The sequence below is a fragment of the Podarcis filfolensis genome, assembly GCF_964270895.1.
Source record: "Podarcis filfolensis genome assembly, chromosome: 10".
In the NCBI taxonomy this organism is placed as follows: domain Eukaryota; kingdom Metazoa; phylum Chordata; class Lepidosauria; order Squamata; family Lacertidae; genus Podarcis; species Podarcis filfolensis.
This window is the reverse complement of record NC_139612.1, coordinates 19,358,383-19,379,348: the sequence shown is the minus strand read 5'-3', so window position 1 is coordinate 19,379,348 and position 20,966 is coordinate 19,358,383. Positions and strand designations below refer to the sequence as shown.

Below are 20,966 nucleotides of genomic sequence, written 5' to 3'. Positions count from 1 at the left end.
AAATGTATTATGGGAAACGGGGAGAGATCTTTGTGCGTTTGAACCTTGTTGCAACAAATAAGGATCAGGTCTGCTGACTGCTGTTCTGCTTCTTTAACTTGACTGTAGACTTTGCTGACCGGAGAGATCCATGGGGAGTGGCACCATAATGAGCTGGGCAGTGGAATAAATCCACGCCCCAGGATTTTTTCCCTTCTCAACCTGAATGCCATGTACAGTGGAATCTCGGATTAACGTTCCGGAAGTCCGTTCTTAATCTGAAACCGTTCTTAACCTGAGGTACCACTTTAGCTAATGGGGCCTCCTGCTGCCGCCACGCCTCCGCCGCACAATTTCTGTTGTCATCCTGAGGTAAAGTTCTTAATTTGAGGTACTATTTCCGGGTTAACAGAGTCTGTAACCCGAAGTGTTTGTAACCCGAGGTACCACTGTAATGAACTTGATGTCTTGTCACAACACAGCCACTAAGATTTGGCTATTAACAGAAAATTAATTCTCTCTCTCTCTCTCTCACACACACACACACACACACACACACACAAAGAGTTAATTCCCCTCTGAAAAAGAACACTTACACAACTGGCCAGATCACCACTGTGAAAAATGTGTACTGTAAAGAATCAAAATCCTATTCATCAAAATGGATAAATACATTTATTGGAATGGCTTGTTTAAGAGAGGTCTGCACAACTTTCCATGTCACCTGTGTTTAGCAGCCATAGGTTTCAGAGGAGGAGGGGGAAAGGTCCCGCCAAAGACCGTTATTTGAGAAGTTTCTACCTTGTGTAGTCTGAATTAGTTTCTAAGAAACACTTCATTTCCGCCAGTTAAGTTTTACAGCAGATTTCCTACCTACGGGGCAGCCCAGAAGCTCCCCAACGCACAAACGCTTAAACACTCAAAATAGAAACAAGTCGCCCACTTACCATCTCTTCAATGTAAGGGAAAAGCATGTCTCCAAAGCATTCTGTTGATTCTATAGGAAGCTGAGCTGGCAGATTATCAATGGAACACATCAAAATCCCTGATCCCTCCACACTAGAAGAGACAGAAATTTGATTCCAGGCAACAAAAGCTTTGTGCACTATTTCTCTCTTTCTAAAAAACATTTTTAAAAGTTTTTTTTTTACACACACAAATGTTTTCTAAGGAAAAACCATCTTCCGCAGAAACTGCTGCTTGCCTTCTATCACTGTGCCATTGAGAGCGTGCTCACTTATGGCTTATGTGTGTGGTACGGAAGCTGTACTACCCAGGACAGGATGGGGTTGTGCAGAGTTGTTAAGGCAGCAGAGAGCATTGTTGGCTGCCCACTCTCCACCTTAGAGCAGATTTATGCCACAAGGTGCCATAGGAAGGCACTGGACATAGTAAAAGATCCATCGCATCCTGGTCACTGTCTCTTCGAGCTCCTGCCGTCGGGACGGAGATACAGGACGATGAAGACAAGAACGAGCCGTCTTAAGAACAGCTTCTTCTCCAGAGCGATCTCGGCCCTGAATGGGAAGCCTGGACTTTGAAAGTCATCTAATCTTCCTTGCTGTACTATACTGTATTGTTTTAATTAGTGTTTTTATGGAGCAGTCAAGTAATTTCGTTGTCCCTGAGAGGGGGCAATGACAATAAAGATATTATTATTATTATTATTATTATTATTATTTTTGCCTGGCGCCTAAAGATATGATAGGAAGGTGAGCCTTTCTGAGGGGGGAGCATGCTACAAGTGGGGAGCCACTGCAGAAAAGGGTCCTTGCACCCCTCCAGGCCTCTCCTGGAGGAGACACATGAAGAAGGGTTTCAGATGATGATCACAGGGTTTAAGACATAGCTGTCAACCTTCCCTTTTTTTTGCGGGAAATTCCCTTATTCCAGCGCCGTTTCCCGCTGCTTCCTGCTGCTATCCCGGATTGTTAGATATCCCGTAGACTGTCCCCAGGACAGGTGAGGCTGCTGATCCCTTATTTTCGAGGCTGCTGATCCCTTATTTTCAAATCTGAAAGTTGACAGCTATGGTCTAAGAAGTTTCCCATGGGGAGAGGCAGTCTTTGTGCTATTGCGGCCCACACCCATTTAAGGCTTTACAGTGGAACCTCAGGTTGTGAACATGATCCGTGCGGGAGACATATTTACAACCCGCAGCGCTGCATCTGCGCATGCGTGTGATGCAATTTGGCGCGCATGCGCAAAGCGCAATTTAGCACTTCTGCACATGTGCCGAAACCCAGAAGTAACCTATTCCGGTACTTCTGGGTTTCGGCGCGTCTGTAACCTGAAAACACGTAACCCAAAGCGTCTGTAACCCGAGGTACCACTGTATAGGTCAAAACCAGCACTTTGTATTGGGCCCAGAAACTAACTGGCAGCCAGTACGTTCTGGCCAGGACTGGTTTTACATGCTCAAACCATCTTGCCTCTGTGAGCAACCTGGCAGCCGAATTCTGCACCAGCTGAAGTTTCCGAACTGTCTTCAGAGGCAGTTCCACTTCTCCCCACCAAGAGTCAACCCTATTTTGTTCGGGAAGGCCACCAACCTTCCGAAGTGGCTTTCTTGTGTGTGAGTGACCTTCCTGCACAAAATAGGAACGCAAGAAGTTTCCTCTAGTGCATTTTGTTAAGCTGCTTAACCTCCAAGATCCAAGACCGTGCATGCTTGGAGACACCTCAACTGTATCCATCACAATTAAATGCAACACTACGAAATAACTGTGTGTTGCTTTAAAACGGAGCTTTTCAACACAAAAGAAAATTAGAAAGACCCTCTCACCTGTCGTGGATAATATGCTGATCGGCATCATACATGCAGAAGGGGCTGTCTATTGTTGTACATTCTGTCATAAATTCTATAGACCCTCCAGTGTCTGCAGAGATGTCACATATTGCAACAAGTCTATTAAAGAACAACAGCCACATAGTCAATAAATGATTTTCAGTTTTTTTAAGTCTTGAAGATACAATACCCAAGTGCACCACCATTGACAGTGTCAAAAGAAATAAACAGCTGAACAAGACAGATTTAGTCTGTCATTAGCACTCAACAAAATACTCTCCTCAGGGAACCTTAGTAAATATTTCAAACAAGGAATGGTTCTAGACCAGGGTTTCCAAAATTTGGTTCTCTAGCTGTTTTTGGACTACAATTCCCATCAATCCCAAGTTAGCAAGACCCGTGGTGAGGGATGATGGGAATTATAGTCCAAAAACAGCTGGAGAACCAAGAAGTAAAGCTCTGCTGGATGAAATACAATTGCCTCTGGTCTATTTTTTTTGAATCCTGCAACGTGTTTAAGTTTTTACACTGGAAATTATACGTCAGAGTTCTACTCTGGATCAATATTGAGTAGAATTCCATGACAGAGCAAACTTTAAGCCAAGTCAAATTTTTAGCTCTGGCCCCGCCCACTTCTAGTTTCAGTCCCCATAAGATTGCCTCTGAGCAAATGCAGTCCTCAAAAGAGAAACAAAACAGAGGATCCCCAGCACCGATTTAACTGATGCCTGCTATCACCAAACACAAGCTTCTTACTTGTGTGGCAATTGTGGACATCCTTCGGTAGCAGCAGCAGAAGGTCGCAGAGGAGCCAGAAGTCGCTGTGCATCCTGCCTGCTTAGCAACCTCGGAGTATGCTGCTCCCAGTAGATCCCATTGATCACGCAAGTAGCGTAAGGTGCAATCTGTAAAATAAAGCTGCAATTTCTTCTTATCCTGTAAGGAACCAACACCTTGATCCAAATAGTTAACTATGTGATTCAGTAACTATGTGATGCAAATGCTTGATGCTGATAGTAAGCCTCACTTTATCATCTGGTCATGGAACTAGGCGGTTCTCTAGATGCATCCAGACAATCATCAGCTTAAATGGAAAACAAGCGAGGTCCCAACTAAAGAATGGGAACTTTAAGCTGACAGAATATGCACAGATTGCGGACCTAACATATAGAATAAGAACAAGAAGAGCATACGTTCAAAGAAGACTGGAAAATGTTTATTGAATATATGGGGGAAATTGTGCACATTTGAAAACATGGGCAGCATTAAGATAAATTCAACAGTCTAAGTAAGTTTTGATGGATGTAATAATGGAATACTGAATGGTTTAGTTTTTGTAAAATATGCAGGGATTTATGATATGCAAAATGAACCATGGAAAGAGAAGAAGGGAAGTAATGGATATTTTAAGGATGTTTAAATGAATACTCTAAATTGTAAAACAGAAAAATTATATATATGAGAATCATCAGCTTAATTATTATTTTTTAGAAAAGCACATTGGTTACATGAGCTACACTGACAGGAAATTGGGTGTCGTAGGTAACAGAGGTCATGGTAACTATAGGGCAGAGTCTGACCCTCTTGGAACACTTAAGGGTACAATAATGGGAGTGGTGTACTCACATCCGTGTTGAAACGAGAGGTGTAGTGTTCTGGGTGCTTGTCATAGTCCACGGGGTCATACACGCCATCGGTCTTCCTTACAAGATGGTGGTGTCGACTCAACACCGTCCCGTAGACTTTTCTGAGGTCTGTGGAGAGGAGCACTGTAAATAAAAGAGAAAGAACGTACCCCACAGAGCTTCTGAAGCCCATCCTAGAATGCCCTACCTCCAGTTCGAGAGACCTCCTTCAGCTCGTGGGGCTCCACAAACTCACAAGGGAGGGCATTGAACATTTCTTGGGCCCCCTGTAGATAAAAGTAAGACAGATAGTGAGGTTAGATTTACCAAAAAATAAATAAAATGCAAGGCATCGGGCAATCAAAGGAACAACACTTCTGCCAAGGACTATCCTGCACACATTAGAGAGAGAGAGAGAGAAAGAGGGAGAGAGAGGGAGGTTCTGGAATTAAACCTGGAAGACTGGAGTTCAAATTGTGGAAATAGCACATCATTTGGTGTATGACCTCAGGCATCTCCTTCTGTCTGCTTTTGTCAGTTTCCTACCATATTATTCCAGAATGTATACTTGCTACCTAGACCTTCAACCGTCCAATTCCTCCAACCCTTTGCACCTTCTCCAGATGGTTGGGTGCTCCTCAAGGGCTGAAATCAAACAGCAGTGGCAGCATATACACAGCTAGAGACCTACAGATCATGTTCATCCTAATAGTTTAAGGGGCTCAGGTTCAGTGGAAGAACAAATGCCTTGCACAAAAGGTCACAAGTTCCAATCCCTGGCATTTCCAGGTAGGTCAGCAAGACTCCTAGCTGCTGTCAGTCCATGCAGACAATGACCAATGATCTGATTTAGACACAGACTTGGGACCAGTGTTAGAAACTCAAGACATATAAGCTAGGCACCATATGACACCTTGAATCCCAACAACGAACTGTCTATTTGTCTATGACCCTCGGGGTCCTTTCCCATGCTACAATACTATGATTCTTTGATCTCAACTACACTTCTTGACAGCATCTTAAAAAGCAGAGACATCACCTTGCCAACAAAGGCCCATATAGTTAAAGCTATGGTTTTTCCCAGTAGTGATGTATGGAACCAGTTACAGATAGGTAGCCGTGTTGGTCTGCCATAGTCAAAACAAACAATTTTTTTTCTTTCCAGTAGCACCTTAAAGACCAACTAAGTGTATCTGAAGAAGTGTGCATGCACACGAAAGCTCATACCAAGAACTAACTTAGTTGGTCTTTAAGGTGCTACTGGAAAGAAAAAAAATTGATGTATGGAAGTGAGAGATGGACCACAAAGAAGGCTGATCGCCGAATAATTGATGCTTTTGAATTATGGTGCTGGAGGAGACTCTTGAGAGTCCCGTGGACTGCAAGAAGATCAAACCTATCCATTTCTAAGGAAATCAGCCCTGAGTGCTCACTGGAAGGACAGATCCTGAAGGTGAGGCTCCAATATTTTGGCCACCTCACGAGAAGAGAAGACTCCCTGGAAAAGACCCTGATGCTGGGAAAGATGGAGGGCACAAGGAGAAGGGGACGACAGAGGACGAGATGGTTGGACAATGTTGTCGAAGCTACCAGCATGAGTTTGACCAAACTGCGAGAGGCAGTTGAAGACAGGAGTGCCTGGCGTGCTCTGGTCCATGGGGTCACGAAGAGTCGGACACGACTTAACGACTAAACAACAACAACGTACTGCTTGACTGCAGCTTGCTCTTACAACAATTCACTCATCCCAGTATGCAAGAACGAGAAACACACGCAGTGGAAATGAAAATTGTATCAACTGTGGAGTAAGGCCCAGCTGCCACCCTGGCTCCCAGAAATCTCCATGTGGTCGCAACTGGACCCACGCTAGTAGCAAAACGCGCCTGGCACCTGGCTAATTTCAAACACTGACTTGGACCAATGATCTAACTCAATATAAGACAACTTCCTATGTTCCAGCCATCACATGGGAAAATTTATGTGCACATCTCATTATTCCTGTGTGGAAGGAACAGAAATGCAGTAAAAGGGGCCTATAGCTTTATTGGAAGATATGAACAAGCCTTATACGTACAACAAGAAACCAATACCTCAGTTGCAATGAGAAAATGTACTAGTGCCATGCATTTGAAGAATGCCTTACCTTAGACACGTTGCCGGTGCCTGTAAACACAAATGTTATGGGTCCAATAGACTTTGGCATCAAGCCTAGGGAAATTTCGTAACCAGCATCACGGACTGCTTGGACTGCCTGGCTACTGTTTCTGTAGTTATGGGCCATACCAATGTGCTGAAACCAGGAAGAGATTAATGTCAATAGCCAGCTAGACTGGTGACTGGGAGTGGCTGCCAAGACCATATTACACTGGTCCTGAAAGACCTACATTGGCTCAGAGTACGTTTCCGAGCACAATTCAAAGTGTTGGTGCTGACCTTTAAAGCCCTAAAAGGCCTCAGCCCAGTATACCTGAAGGAGCACCTCCACCCCCATTGTTCAGCTCGGACACTGAGGTCCAGCTCTGAGGACCTTCTGGTGGTTCCCTCACTGTGAGATGTGAGGTTACAGGGAACCAGGCAGAGGGCCTTCTCAGTAGTGGCACCCGCCCTGTGGAACGCCCTCCCATAAGATGTCAAGGAAATAAACAACTATCTGACTTTTAGAAGACATCTGAAGGCAGCCCTGTTTGAAGCTTTATTCTGTTTTTGTGTTCTGTTGGGAGCCGCCCAGAATGACTGGGGAAACCCAGCCAGATGGTCGGGGTATAAATAACAAAATGATGATGTTGTTGATGATGGAGTCAATGGGCCTTGGGGACAAATTAACAAAAATCTACCCATCCTACCCCTCCACCCCCATGTTCCCCCGATAATATATATATATAGAGAGAGAGAGAGAGAGAGAGAGAGAGCGCCTTACCATAAAAGGAGTATGATGCCCCAGGGCAAGAAATCGCAATCCCATTCCATGTAAAATGTTGATCATACCTGGTTCAGAATTACATAATACATAGTTAGTACAGTACACAGAGCTATCAAATGCTGCAGCAAAGTCAAACTGGTGAGAGAAGTAAGGAAAATTAAAGGGAATTCTAGAGCCACAATGCCTCAAGGGCCCATTTGCTCCAAGTGCCTGGGCAAGGCCGAACACCCACCATGAACTCAACAGTCATCCAAGCCCAAGGTGGATTTGATTTAAATAAATCAATTTAAATCACGATTTAAATCATTAGTCAGTAAGACTTGATTTAAATCATTTTTTTTACAGAAAGACTTGTTCTTGCTGGTATCATCTTAATATTTACTACCAGATGAAGGTTTCATTTTTGGAGTAATAAAATTTCAGAGTAGTTTTTACAGTTATATCAAAAATTACTGATTTGGTTATACTATTAGAAATACATAGACAGAGAATTATGAAATCATTACGAGGTTTAATAAGTTAACTGTTCCTATTTGGACAACTTTTCCGCTGTACTTTATTGGAAGGAGAAAAAACGATCATTTCCTTAATAACAATTTAAAGATTTTATTTATCTAAAATATTAACATTATAGCATATGCATCCATGTTCGTTAACTGATGTGGTTAAACAATTTTGTTTTTAAAAAGAAGAAGTTTAGACTGAGTTTTAGCATACATGAAAAACTTAAAGCAAATCCTTATTTCCTGATAGTTGCTTCAAGCAAAATATTTTAGGGGGGGTTTCGTTCTCCTGTTTCCCAAATGCGTCTTAGTATCTTTATTTTAAAAAATTAGAAAATAAGAAAGGCCATAACGCAGTAGTGAGGCTCTTGTTCTGCATGCAAAAGCTCCCAGGTTTCACCGTGTCTAGTTATAAATGGATCAGGCAAGACCTGACCCAAGACCCTGGAAAGCAGCGCTATTTTTCTAGAAAAAGAGACACTGGAACTCACGATGAACAGGCTCCCTTGTTCTCTTATAACAGCAATGGCACCCACCTGAGAGATGCCAGAACTGATTTATGGGGAGTTCCAGCTGAAAAGAAAGCCCTGCTGGAAAGCTACTGCCATAGCAGATTTTACAGGGACAGCCATGTTACAGGCGTGTACTTGGACTCACATGTGCACAGCCAGCACTCATGCACGTTCATATACACTATTCACACAACACCTCCTCACAGACGAGTAGTACTGACCAGATGGAAGGCAATTTCCCAAGTTTCTTACGTCTCACTTAAGGTGCAAACACCGAGTAAATTGGCAAAAATGTATAAATCTAAATCAAATAAGTGTTGGAAATGTAAAGAGAAAGAAGATTTTTTTTCATTGTATCTTGTAGTAAGGTTAAAGCTTGCTGGGAAATGATATATAATGAAATGAAAAGGATGTTTAAAATAACCTGTGTAAAAAACAACCACCAGAAGCTTTCCTTTTGGGAATTACACGGACAGAACTACCGAAACTGTACAGAAACTTATTCATGTATGCTACTGCAGCGGCAATAATGTCAGTCACCCCAAAATAGAAAGAAGCAGAAGTCCCAGCAAAGGAAGAATGGATACAAAAACTTAAGATAACTTTTTATAAAAGAGTGGAAATGGTTCATTGAATATTTACAGATAAATTGTAAACAGACATTGGCAGGATTATTGTAATAACCTGCAGTTTCATAAGAGTATATATTTAAAGAAGCTGAATAAATGAGCAAATTAAGTTAATTTGGATATGTAGAAGATATTAAAAATAAATTTAAGGAACAGCAGAAAGAGCGGGGAGGAAGTAAAGTTTTGAAATGTCAAAAGTTTTGTAAAATTAGTGAAATGTATAAACCTGCAAAGTATATATATAAAAATAGAATAAATAAAATAAAATGCAAAAATCTCGAAGGTGGCATAGCAGAAGCATCCCTCCCTAATCCCATGCTCACTAATTACTGTTTAGAGATTTTTTTAATATAACATTAAGCAGTGTGTTAATGCTTTTATAGCGAATGAGTAAGTTAAATAAATAAAAGCTAGCAGGTGCAAAGATATGGAGTTCCTTTTGGTTGAAAATGGCCAAAACACAATATAAATTTTCTTTAGATACCTGCAACGCCAGCCCACTTTCCGAAGGCTACAACTCGCACTCCTCTGTGATCCACCATTTTCTCATAATCTATCAGTCGAATGTTCTGAAAGTACAACACACCATATACATTTGTTCTCAGGCTCCACTCATCTGAGTACACTAAAAATTAAAATCAAATCACAGCAGACCCTGCCATTTATAGAAATATGCATGTAAAAGAAGTCGCTTCAATTATTTTATAGAGCAATGCATTGGGAACGTCTCCTATGAGATAAATGGGATTTCTAAATAAAAAGAGGCAAAGATAAGCCTTCCAGCCACTTCCATTCATCTCAGTAGGGGGTTAGATCAGGGAAAATGTGTCTTGAGTTCATTTATTTCAGTGGGTCTACTCTGAGTTCACTAATAATAATACTAATAAAATTTTATTTATATCCCACCCTCCCCAGCTGAAGCCGGGCTCAGAGCGGCTAACAACAGTAAAAATAACACAGTTTACATAAAATCACAGTCAATTAATTGAAATACATTCTAAAATCAATTCAGAATCAAATTAATGGCAACCATTGGGCTAGAGTTCTATGAAGATTACAGAAGAAGGGGGTCAGACTGTGCCTTGACCAAAGGCCTGGTGGAACAGCTCTGTCTTGCAGGCCCTGTGGAAAGACGTCAAGTCCCGCAGGGCCCTACTCTCTTGTGACAGAGCGTTTCACTAGATCGGGGCCACAGCCAAAAAAGCCCTGGCTCTGGTCGAGGCCAGCCTAACCTCCTTGTGGCCCAGGATCTCCAAGATGTTTTTATTTGAAGACTGTCAGGTCCTCCGTGGGACATAACAGGAGAGGCGGTCCCGTAGGCACGAGGGTCCTAGGCCGTATAGGGCTTTAAAGGTTAAAATCAGCACCTTAAACCTGATCCTGTAAGGAGTCTCGCCACGGCATTCTGCACCCGCTGGAGTTTCTGGATCAGTCTCAAGGGCAGCCCCACGTAGAGTGAGTTACAACACTAATGTTTGTTTTGCCTTTTATGCTACTAAAACACACTGCCGTTAATTCATTGTCGCATGGTGGAAACCCAATACTGCACTTTGCAAATCCTCTCACCCTGCTGAACTGACCATTTCACCATATTATAATAATAGTTAGCAGTCCTCGGTAAGTGAAATATTACCTTGCTCAGGATCTCATCCAACAAGGGCATATTTGCCTCCTGCGCTTTAATAGTATGAGAGAAGAATGCATAGTTCTTGTTGGGAATTAGTTTATCCTCCGGCGGCCTCTTCACACCCGCAATCAGGCAGGCCTCCGAAATGTCTTCCTGTATAATACCGCCAGCTTTAACATAGTCCTGCAAACAAAGCATTGAAGAGAGGAATTGACGCTTCGAGCCAAACTGAACAAAGGCAGAAAATATTGAGATTGTTCCATAGATGCTATTCCAGAAGGTGAGCCTTATTTCTATACAAGTTAACCACTCCTGTGGGTGGGGGAGAAGAGATTCCTTCCCCACTTATGAGGGGTATCGTTCTCACCTGCCATTTCTAAATGAAACCACACACTCTGTGCCACAGCAAAATGGCAGTACACAAGGATTGCTATTTTCATATTAGAAAGAGGGGAGGCTTTCAGCCAAAGATGTGGCTTGTGGGTTCATAATTGTTTAAAGCCATAGGCCACCACAATATTGATTCCATAAATCTTTATGTGATCTCATTGGGGCTGTTAAAGCAATTTTAGACTCTCAGCCTGAAGGACTTATTATGGGAGGAGTTCAGGTGCCGTTTTACTTCATTTACTTTAAATGGGATGCTGGCCCTGTTGGGGTTTGCCCATTCTGCTGAGTGGGGCCTGGACCCCCCACTGAAGTCACCACTATGTCAACCTCAGCCTCCATCCCCTCTGCTGCTTCCAACTCTTCCATCGTCCACTCATTCATCTGCAGCTCCATCACCTCCTGTCATTCATTCACACACTCCTCCTTCCAGCCCTCTTTTCCTAGGTGCTGCCCAGTTCTACAAACTTGTCTGGTGCCTGCCACCTCTTCACCAAGTCCCTTGTGTTTGCTTTTTCAACCTCTCCTTCTCTAGGGCCTTCTGGACCCTGCTCTGCCCCACTCCAGAAAACAAGGCAGCTCAAACAGCAAGAGCAAACTTTGTGGCTTGCTCAGTCCCTCTGTGACATCAGAGCAGTTCGGCCAATCACTGCCAAGAGGCTTCATCAGCACCCATAAAACCACTATGGGCATTGTAACATCAAGGGCCTAATAATTGTGATTAGATGTGCACAAGAAACAAACTGTACACCGCTCCTGCCCTCGTGATCAACAACAAAAATGTTAGGACTTACTTTTTCATGGATGGACCTTCGATTGGACGGTTGCACCAGAACTTTGTAGCCCAGGTTGGTTAAAAGCTTGACGTGCCGTGGGGCTAACGGGGCTCTTCTTTCCCAGGCATTGACATCCTCTCTTCTGATTGCCAGGACAGATTTATGATAATGCTGCCACCTTGAAAGATGGCTCTCAAACCTACCACCTGTGCGTTTGAATGCTCGAAGCATGATTAAAAACCTAACAGCAAGCAAAGACAAGGTAATAAGGAGATGCAACATAAAGGTGTTCAGAATCAGCCATTGCGTGTCCGTCCATCTCCTGCCCCCAACAAAAAAAAACCCCTGGTCTCCTTAGAAATCTGCTGTAAAACTAGTTGGTTTTTAACACAAGGTGCAATCCAGAAGTCATAACTGCACATTGCCAATTAACTGTGCAAACGTTTCAAACTTTTTCAGAGGGGGAAAAACCTTGAATGTTGTCTTCCTTACAAGTGAGAACATGAACTGAAAATTGTTACAAGGGAAGCAATCTGGTAACAGCCAAAAGTAACATTTGTATCTCAAATTCAATCAAGGAACCCAAGAATTCTAAACAGTGTAATCAGTGCAGAATGAATGAGGAAAAACTTGGCCTAAATCATCAGCTAGTCCCTTCTGACTTTTAATTCCAAAACTATGGATGCAAGAATAGATTTATGGTTCTCACACTAAGTGGAAGGATGAATGATACACAGCGTGAAAGGTTGACAGTTGCCAACCTATAACCGCCAACATTTGTCCAACATTTGTCCATTTATTGGTTTTATTTAAATATTTATACCTCCATTCTTAAACATGACCAGCACCATGTACATTTTCTTACGTTGTCAAATGCAATATGAAACCCTGGCCTTCTCTTTACATTATAAAAAGAAGAATTTGGACGCAGCCCTGAAGATATCCATACTGCAGGCCCAAAATTGTTTTGCAGAGCTTGCTTCTACTTGGAAGTAAATCTCTTTCAGTTCAGTAAGGCTTACTCACAGGTAAGTGTGCCTAGGACTGAAGTTTTAGTTACCCCTTTAGTAACCTTGGTGGTTTCCTTTGAAACAAGCACTATTCCACAGGAAGCAAAAACCCAAACATTAGAAATCTGAAACTGCAACCGACATCACTCCCGCTGTTTTACACACCAAATTCATGGAAGATTGAAGGGAGAATGAGATTTTTCAATTTTTCAAAATGCATGTTGTTATTGATACATATCAACACAGTAAAATTACCCAGCAGGCATTGTAAAATTTCAATAGATTGTGGCTCCAGTATTGAGCAGAAAGTGGTTTGATTCCAAATATGATCTACTGCCCATCTCATCATAGCCTGACAACATTCCCAAGGCGGACTGGGAACTGTTGATCTTAGTGCCACAATCTATCAGACTGGATAACACAGAGAACAATTTGTTATATTTGTAGCTTTAACATCTTTGCTATTACAGTTCTCAGCAACAATGGTTCCATACACACATTCACAACTATTTGGTCTCGGTTGTACGATTCACCAGTCACAGTAGTTGCTATTTGATGACTAAGAGTGGAAAAGTTCACCACTCCCAAACCTCTTCCCTCCTCACTGATGCCATTGCAAACACTATTCCCTTGAAGTCAGGAGAGCTCTGTGGTCCAACTTTGCCTTGGCTTAAGGCAAAAAAGAAAAACACACACACACTGCCTTTTAAATATATTCCAAACAAATGCAAGACTACTACCAGGACAACCAAGCCCTCAGTAAAACCATTCGCATTACTGAGCTTAAAGGTCCTTACATATTCCAATAAGTGGAAGCCAATTACCACTGATATCAACAGCAAAAGATTTTATGCTTTTCTATGGGGAATGCAAAAAGGTTGTTAAACTTATCTGTCTCTAGTTGCAAAGGCTGTACATTTGCCAGAGCCTATGAACATTGTCAACTAGAGAAGCAAGGTAGAAAGGTGAACAATAAAGAGTATTGTGGTTCCTTGAAGACTAGCGCCTTGTAGACTCTTTAAAGACAGGGAGCCTTGAAATGCTAACATATTATGGTTTTTAAAGCAGTGGTTCTCAAACTTTTTTCCTCTGGGCCATATTTTCAGAATAAAAATTTGTTCGTGCCACACCAATTATTATTTTTATTGGTAACAAACACAACTAGGATTGCCCTCAGTATCACTTCATTGATCTTGCTCTCATTTTGAAAAGATAATTATCCATATTCTGCAAAAAATTAAAAAAATTATACTATACTATCAAAAATATTTTGATACTATACTATGATACTACAGTGGTACCTCAGGTTACATACGCTTCAGGTTACAGACCTGAAATAGTGCTTCAGAAATAGTGCTTCAGGTTAAGAACTTTGCTTCACGATGAGAACAGAAAGCGTGTGGCGGCGGCGCGGCGGCAGCAGGAGGCCCCATTAGCTAAAGTGGTGCTTCAGGTTAAGAACAGTTTCAGGTTAAGAACGGACCTCCGGAATGAATTAAGTACATAACCCGAGGTACCACTGTATACTAAAAGTTTGTTTGATACCATACTACACTGACGTGTTTAAATGCCCCCCCCCACTTGCCATCTTCTCCTGCCACACCCTTTAAGAACCATTGCTTTAAAGACTCACTGCCCTTTTTGGCATCAAAAGGCTAACCTAGCCACTCCTCTTGAAAGAAACAGCCACCTTTCCCTCAGGCTAAAAATTCCTCAAGTCTCCAGACTTGAGGAATGCAGGGAGGGAGACAAAGGCTTGTGGAGAAGAGGAGTCAGTTGCTCACCACATTCATTGCCCATCAGCCTATAAAATGATAAGGGAAGACATTTAAAATGTCCAGAACCCTTTTAAGTCTTTAGAAGCAAAAAAACAACAACAACAACAACAACACAGGCTTGTGGCAACTTTAAAACTACCTTTAAAAAAAATTATATAAACTTCAGTTGCTAGAGCACGAGGGTTAATCTCAGGGTTGTGGGTTCCAGTCCAGTCTTGTGCCACGTTGGGCACAAGATTCCGGCATTGCAGGGGGCTGGACTAGATGACCCTATGGTCCCTTCCAACTCCAGGATGCTAGGAAAGTCTACTTCATCAGGTGCATGAAGCCTCAGGTAGGAGGGGAGATGGGGAGACGCGAACAAAGAACACAACCCGGTTTCTTTGGCCCACGAAAGCACCCATATGGCCGAGTAATCAGAGGAGCACCGCTCTCGCTCGCTCGCTCGCTCTCTTTTTAAAGGGTCTCTGCCTAATCCGTTGGGAAGAAGAAATCTTTGGGCTCCCACACTGAGAGCTAGAAACTTTAAAAGCTTAGTTTAGTTTTGAAAACTGGTAAAAAATCGTTATAAAAAGAAACTTAAAGGCTTGCTCAAATGTGAAAGGCAAGAGTGCGCGACGCTCTCCAATTACGCATTGCCAGAAATGGAAAAAAAGCTCCACTAAAAAAACGCAACGCAGCTTCACACCAGAGGTTGTGCAATGCAAGTCTGCACCTCGGCTTTCGCCGGTAGGCCTACGGAAAGCGATCCCAGGCGCCTGGATCTCTAGATCTCGCCGCTTCAGCATCTCCAGCAGCAACGTGGGCGCTGGGATCCCCGGAGGCTCCTAGGCCTCCGTTGCAAATATATATATGATCTCCGCCTTCAGCACCTAGGAGCGGCAAAGCTCAGGCTTTTTCCCCCGTCGCAGATAGGCAGGCAGTCAGGCTGGCTGCCCTCTCCAAGAGCGCACGCCACTTTGCTCGCTTACCTTTCGGGTCCACGCGTGGGAAAGGTGGGCGCCCGGCTGCCTGTCCCCGGCGAGCTCCGCCTGCCTGGCCTTGCGCAAGAAGCGGCCAGCTGCCCATCAAAGGCGCGCGGTTTGCAACATTGCGAGGGGGAGTCGGGCCGCCTCCCCCGCCGCCAGCCAATCGAGCGCGACCTCGTGGGAGCAACCTTCCCCTTCCGCCAGTCGCAGAGGCCACCCGGAGCTGCGTCACTAGGCGAGAGCACGCGAGGATCCCGCGCTGGAGGAGGGTTTCCCAAGGCACCAACGAGCAGCACTCGAAAAACCAGGACACCCCGAAAGTTGTTGAACTTTTTTAAAGGAAGATTTTAAGAAGACCCCAAGACTGAGCTTTTTTTTAGGAAGTCCCCAAGATTGAGGTGTTTTTCTCCAGGAAGTCCCCAAGATTGAGGTTTTTTCCCCCAGGAAGACCCCAAGAGTGAGCTTTTTTTTAGGAAGTCTCCAAAACTTTTTTAAAGGAAACCAGCGAAATTGTTGAAATTTTCTTAGGGAAACCTGAAACTTGCTGAACTTTTTTTAGGCAAACGCCAAAGTTGTTGAGGTATTTTATTATTATTATTATTTTACAAAAACGCTCAATTTTTCGATTGACTTGCCTAAGATCCAAGACAAAGCAACAGCTTTCGGAAATGCGCCCCCCCAATCAATTCCGCCTTTGAAATTTCTCCAAAGTCCGGGAAAATCCGGACGTGTGGCAGTCTTAGACCCACAGCCCCCTTTCTGACAGATCTGGTGTATGCATAAAAAAAGGGAAGGGAAGGAGAGAAATGTGAAATAGGGGGAGGGGAGAAGTGTGAAACCCAAAGGCCATGAAATGCAAGCTTGGGACATGTGAGTTCCACATTTACCGTCACACTGGAGCAGAGTACATGCTTTGCATGTAGCATAGAAGCCAACTCCTAGGGACCAAGGTCCCTTTAGCCCCCCCCAATAAAATATTTAAGAGGGCTAGCCCCCCCCCCCGAAAAGTGACTGGGTAAATCCAGCCAGATGGGCAGGGAATAACAGCAGCAGCAGCAGCAGCCATTACCATTCAAATGGAGTGTGTGCACTGTATCTTGTGATCGATTATGCAGGACGTGGCTTACCTGCCCCCTCCCTCAAAATTTTATTCAAGTTAGCTCCCTTAGCATGTAGAAAGCCCCAGGTTCAGTCTCTGGTCTCTCTTGGTAAGGCTGTAGAAAATCCCTGCATGAAACCCTGGAAAGTTGTTGCCAGTTACAGTGTAGCTTAACGATGGTCTAGCACAGGGGTAGGTAACCTAAGACCCGCTGGCCGAATGCGGCCCAATCGCTTTCTCAATCTGGCCCGCAGACGGTCCAGGAATCAGCGGATTCTACATGGGTAGAATGTGTGCTTTTATTTAAAATGCATCTCTGGGTTATTTGTGGGGCCTGCCTGGTGTTTTTACATGAGTAGAATGTGCTTTTATATAAAATGCATCTCTGCGTTATTTGTGGGGCATAGGAATTCGTTCTCCCCCCCCTTCAAAATATAGTCTGGCCCACCACATGGTCTGAGGGACTGTGGACTGGCCCACAGCTGAAAAAGGTTGCTGACCCCTGGCGAAAGCACGTCAAGTACAAGTAGATAAATAGGTACCGCTCTGGCGGGAAGGTAAACGGCATTTGCGTGCGCTGCTCTGGTTCGCCAGAAGCAGCTTAGTCATTACCTGGAAGTTGTCTGTGGACAAACACCAGCTCCCTCGGTCTATAGAGCGACATGAGTGCCACAACCCCAGAGTCATCGCGACTGGGCCTAATGGTCAGGGGTAGCTTTACCTTTTTAGGCTTGCAGAGGTTTCTTTGTTTCACTAGAAACTCCAGGTACAAAAAAAAAAAGCAGCTGGAAAGAAGCAACATGCCCCCTCTTAGAATTAAAGAACATTAAATTAAAAGCATTCCAGTGCTAGAATCGAGCTGATGGTCCTATCACAAAAATCCACTCTTGGTTCCAGGGGTGCCAAATTGAATAAAATACTAGCCAGGGGGGCAGCCTGCCACCATAAATCAAGTAAATCAATAAAAATACTTAACTGAGGTTCTGCCCCCCCCCCAACATAAGAGAGCCAGTGTGGTATAGTGGTTAAGAGTGGTAGACTCATAATCTGGTGAACCGGGTTCGATTCCCCACTCCTCCACATGCAGCTGCTGGGTGACCTTGGGCCAGTCACACTTCTCTGAAGTCTCTCAGCCTCACTCACCTCACAGAGTGTTTGCTGTGGGGGAGGAAGGGAAAGGAGAATGTGAGCCGCTTTGAGACTCCTTCGGGTAGTGATAAAGCGGGATATCAAATCCAAACTCTTCTTCATAAAGCCCACCCCCTAACATAAATCCTGGCTATGCCTATGGGGGGGCAGGGCAGATAAGCCCCACCCCAAAAAATCACATGACATGGTACATGCACAACATTTGAATGGCAATGTCCATGCTTGGGATTTACCACCCATGGTCAGCACCCAAAGATTCTCTTCAAGTGTTAAGATGGGAGGTCCTTACATTCCATTGCCATGGGCTTACGGGTCATTTTGTGGAATGGTCTCTCATTTGAGAAACATTGGTGAACAGCTGCCTCCTACCTCAGGAATTCTTAGAAACCACAATATCCATTTTGAAATCAGTGCAAGTTCGAAAGGTTTGATCCGTAACCTTGATTCAAAATGGCAGATTCAAACATAGATGAAAGCTTGCTCCTTGTTCTCAGGAACCACTTGTGTAGGGTACCACTCATGGCCGTAAAGGTAGGTAAAGGGACCCCTGACCCTTAGGTCCAGTCGCAGACAACTCTGGGCTTGTGTGCTCATCTCGCTCTATAGGCCGAGGGAGCCGGACTTTGTCATGTTGCCAGTCATGACTACTGTATTTTTCGCTCTATAGGACGCACCGGACCATAGGGCGCACCTAGTTTTTTTGGGGGGAAATAGAGGGGGGGAAATCCAAAGGCTTGCGGATAGCTTCCTGAAGCCTGGAGAGTGCGCAGCGACGCCTCTCGCTCTCCAGGCTTCAGCGAAAGCCTGCATTCGCTCCATAGGACGCACACACATTTCCCCTTCATTTTTGGAGGGGGAAAAGTGCGTCCTATAGAGCGAAAAATATGGTAAGTCATTCCGGGTCATGTGGCCAACATAACTAAGCCACTTCTGGCGAACCAGAGCAGCACACGAAAACTCCTGCCGGGTTCCCAAGGCTTACGGATAGCAGCCTGCAGCCCGAAGCCTGGGGAGCGCAGCGCTGTGGACCCCGGGCTTTGGGCAGCTATCCCCAAGCCTTCGGAGCCCGGTGGGAGTTCCCGCTGGGCTCAGAAGGCTTGCGGATAGCAGCAATCTCCAGGAGCAAAGGCGAGGTTGCGCACAACCTCGCCCCCGCTCCTGGACACGTTCTTGGGGCTGGGGTCGGGGGAAGCTCGGGCTTCCCCCGCCCCAGCCCTGTTTCTAAAAAGGAAGCCAAGACAGCGAGCGGGATCCATCCCGCTCGCTGTCTTGGCTTCTGCCAAAGCTACATGCAGCCTCTCCCGGCTGGAGAGGTTGTGCGTGGCTAAAGAGGAAGCCAAGACAGGCTGGCTGTCCATCCCGCTGGCTGTCTTGGCTTCTTTGCTCTTTGGGGCTGGGGGGGATAATTGTTTTTCTTTATTTCCCCCCCAAAAAACTAGGTGCGCCCTATGGTCTGGTGCGTCCTATAGAGCGAAAAATACGGTACTTCATTCCGGAGGTCCGTTTTAACCTGAAACTGTTCTTAACCTGAGTTACCACTTTAGCGCTGCCACTGCATGATTTCTGTTCTCATCCTGAAGCAAAGTACTTAACCTGAGGTACTATTTCTGGGTTATGGGAGTCTGTAACCTGAAGCGTCTGTAACCCGAGGCACCACTGTATACAGCAAGTCACTGCCACTTACCCAAGGGAGAGCAGGAGATGTGGGGAGCTGGAGGCAATGTGGTGCTCCTGCTGTTTTGCACCCACACTGATCCAAACCCCCCCACACACATCACCCCTCCCCACCAGACACGCCACCACACAAGCTGCAAATTTGGTTATGCATCCCTAAATATTTGGTAGGTTACTAGATTAGAGATAAATGAAACAAAATTAAACTAAACAAAACCATTGCCGTTCCAAGGCTTAGGCCAATACCTTCAGGGGGGAAATGCCCATGGCATGGAGAGTGTTTGTTTAATTGGGAAAACTTTTAAATGGCTAGGCACAGAATGCAGCCAAGAGTGGAGTGGAAAATAATTAAATTAAACTACTTAATGAGACGAAACAATATGAATATGGTACTAAGGGAACTGCAGGCATCCACCGCAGAAGACACAATTAGCCTAATTGGATGTGCAAACAAATATTTCTGGTGTCTAAATTTCAAACAGATTGCCCTGTAACTTGCAGCATATGACTTATTCAAGACCGCATAACTCTGCCAACCAAACACTCCAACAGGGTGACAGAGCAAGACCTGGTTTCAACAGTTCCAAAAATGTCCTGACAGTAATAAATTTTCCCCTGCTGATGAAAAACTGGGATCCGTTTTTAAATCAGCTCTGTCTCTGTAAGATATCAGGATACATAGAAGTCATTCACGGACTCTGACTTTCCAACACTAGGTATTAATTAGGTATCGAGGGCCTATGGACCACAATTAATCAACATTTTAAAAGAACCAGTGAGATATATTTGAGGTTAATTTTTGTTTAATGTAAAATAAAAATGATTTGTTCCTTTGTTGGGGTTTTTTTCTTTAAATGAAGGGTCACTACAGGGCTTTAGCTGTATACCAGAAAGGTATCTGAACTTAGGGCAGGCCACTGTTTTTTGCCTACTATACCATTAAAGCGCATTCGAAATACACAACCCACCCCAAGAACCCTGGGAGCTGTAGTTCATCACACAGAGCTACAATTCAAAGCACCCTTAAACTACAGCTCACAGGATTCTTTGAGGGGAGGAATGTGCTTTGAAGGCATACTGCGTATGCAGCCGCCTATGAAAAGTGGGGGCATATATCCACACTTCTGTCCTGCTGCTTCCCCCTGGGGAAAACCACTCTTTAGCACTCAGCCAAAGCAATCTGATTTTCTGCGGATTGCTGTTTGTTCCAATATAGAGCTAAAGAGTGGGTTTTCCCTGGGAAAAGAGCAGGTCAAGGGGGAAAAACTGATTGTTGGGCCCATGCTTTCTATATATATAAAATTATATATATATATATATATATATATATATATATATATATATATACACACACACACACACACACACATATATATATATTATATATATATGTATGTATATGTACATATAATTTTTATTAAAATTTCAGTTTTACAATTAAAATAATACTAAGATACTAAAAGGGATGCGGGTGGTGCTTTGTGGGTTAAACCACAAAGCCTAGGACTTGTTGATCAGATGGTCGGCGGTTCGAATCCCCGC

General features: G+C 44.0%; 1 protein-coding gene across 4 annotated transcripts in view; it reads right to left on the bottom strand.

The window, feature by feature from the left end:
* AASS (aminoadipate-semialdehyde synthase) overlaps nt 1–15,703 on the bottom strand; it is a 41,338-nt gene extending 25,635 nt beyond the window's left edge. For 2 of the 4 annotated variants that reach the window (XM_083574443.1, XM_083574444.1), the window contains exons 1-11: nt 15,506–15,703; nt 11,765–11,987; nt 10,590–10,766; nt 9,441–9,525; nt 7,310–7,377; nt 6,536–6,682; nt 4,601–4,679; nt 4,394–4,521; nt 3,524–3,672; nt 2,765–2,887; nt 927–1,038 (exon numbers count right to left, since the gene is read on the bottom strand). In XM_083574443.1, coding sequence (XP_083430569.1) covers nt 927–1,038; nt 2,765–2,887; nt 3,524–3,672; nt 4,394–4,521; nt 4,601–4,679; nt 6,536–6,682; nt 7,310–7,377; nt 9,441–9,525; nt 10,590–10,766; nt 11,765–11,977 — 1,281 coding nt within the window. In that variant the 5' untranslated portion in view covers nt 11,978–11,987; nt 15,506–15,703. Of the gene's footprint in view, nt 1–926; nt 1,039–2,764; nt 2,888–3,523; nt 3,673–4,393; nt 4,522–4,600; nt 4,680–6,535; nt 6,683–7,309; nt 7,378–9,440; nt 9,526–10,589; nt 10,767–11,764; nt 14,046–14,273 lie in introns of all 4 variants that reach the window. The other 2 variants (XM_083574445.1, XM_083574442.1) reach the window with 1 other exon arrangement.
* Between the last annotated feature and the right edge of the window lie 5,263 nt (nt 15,704–20,966).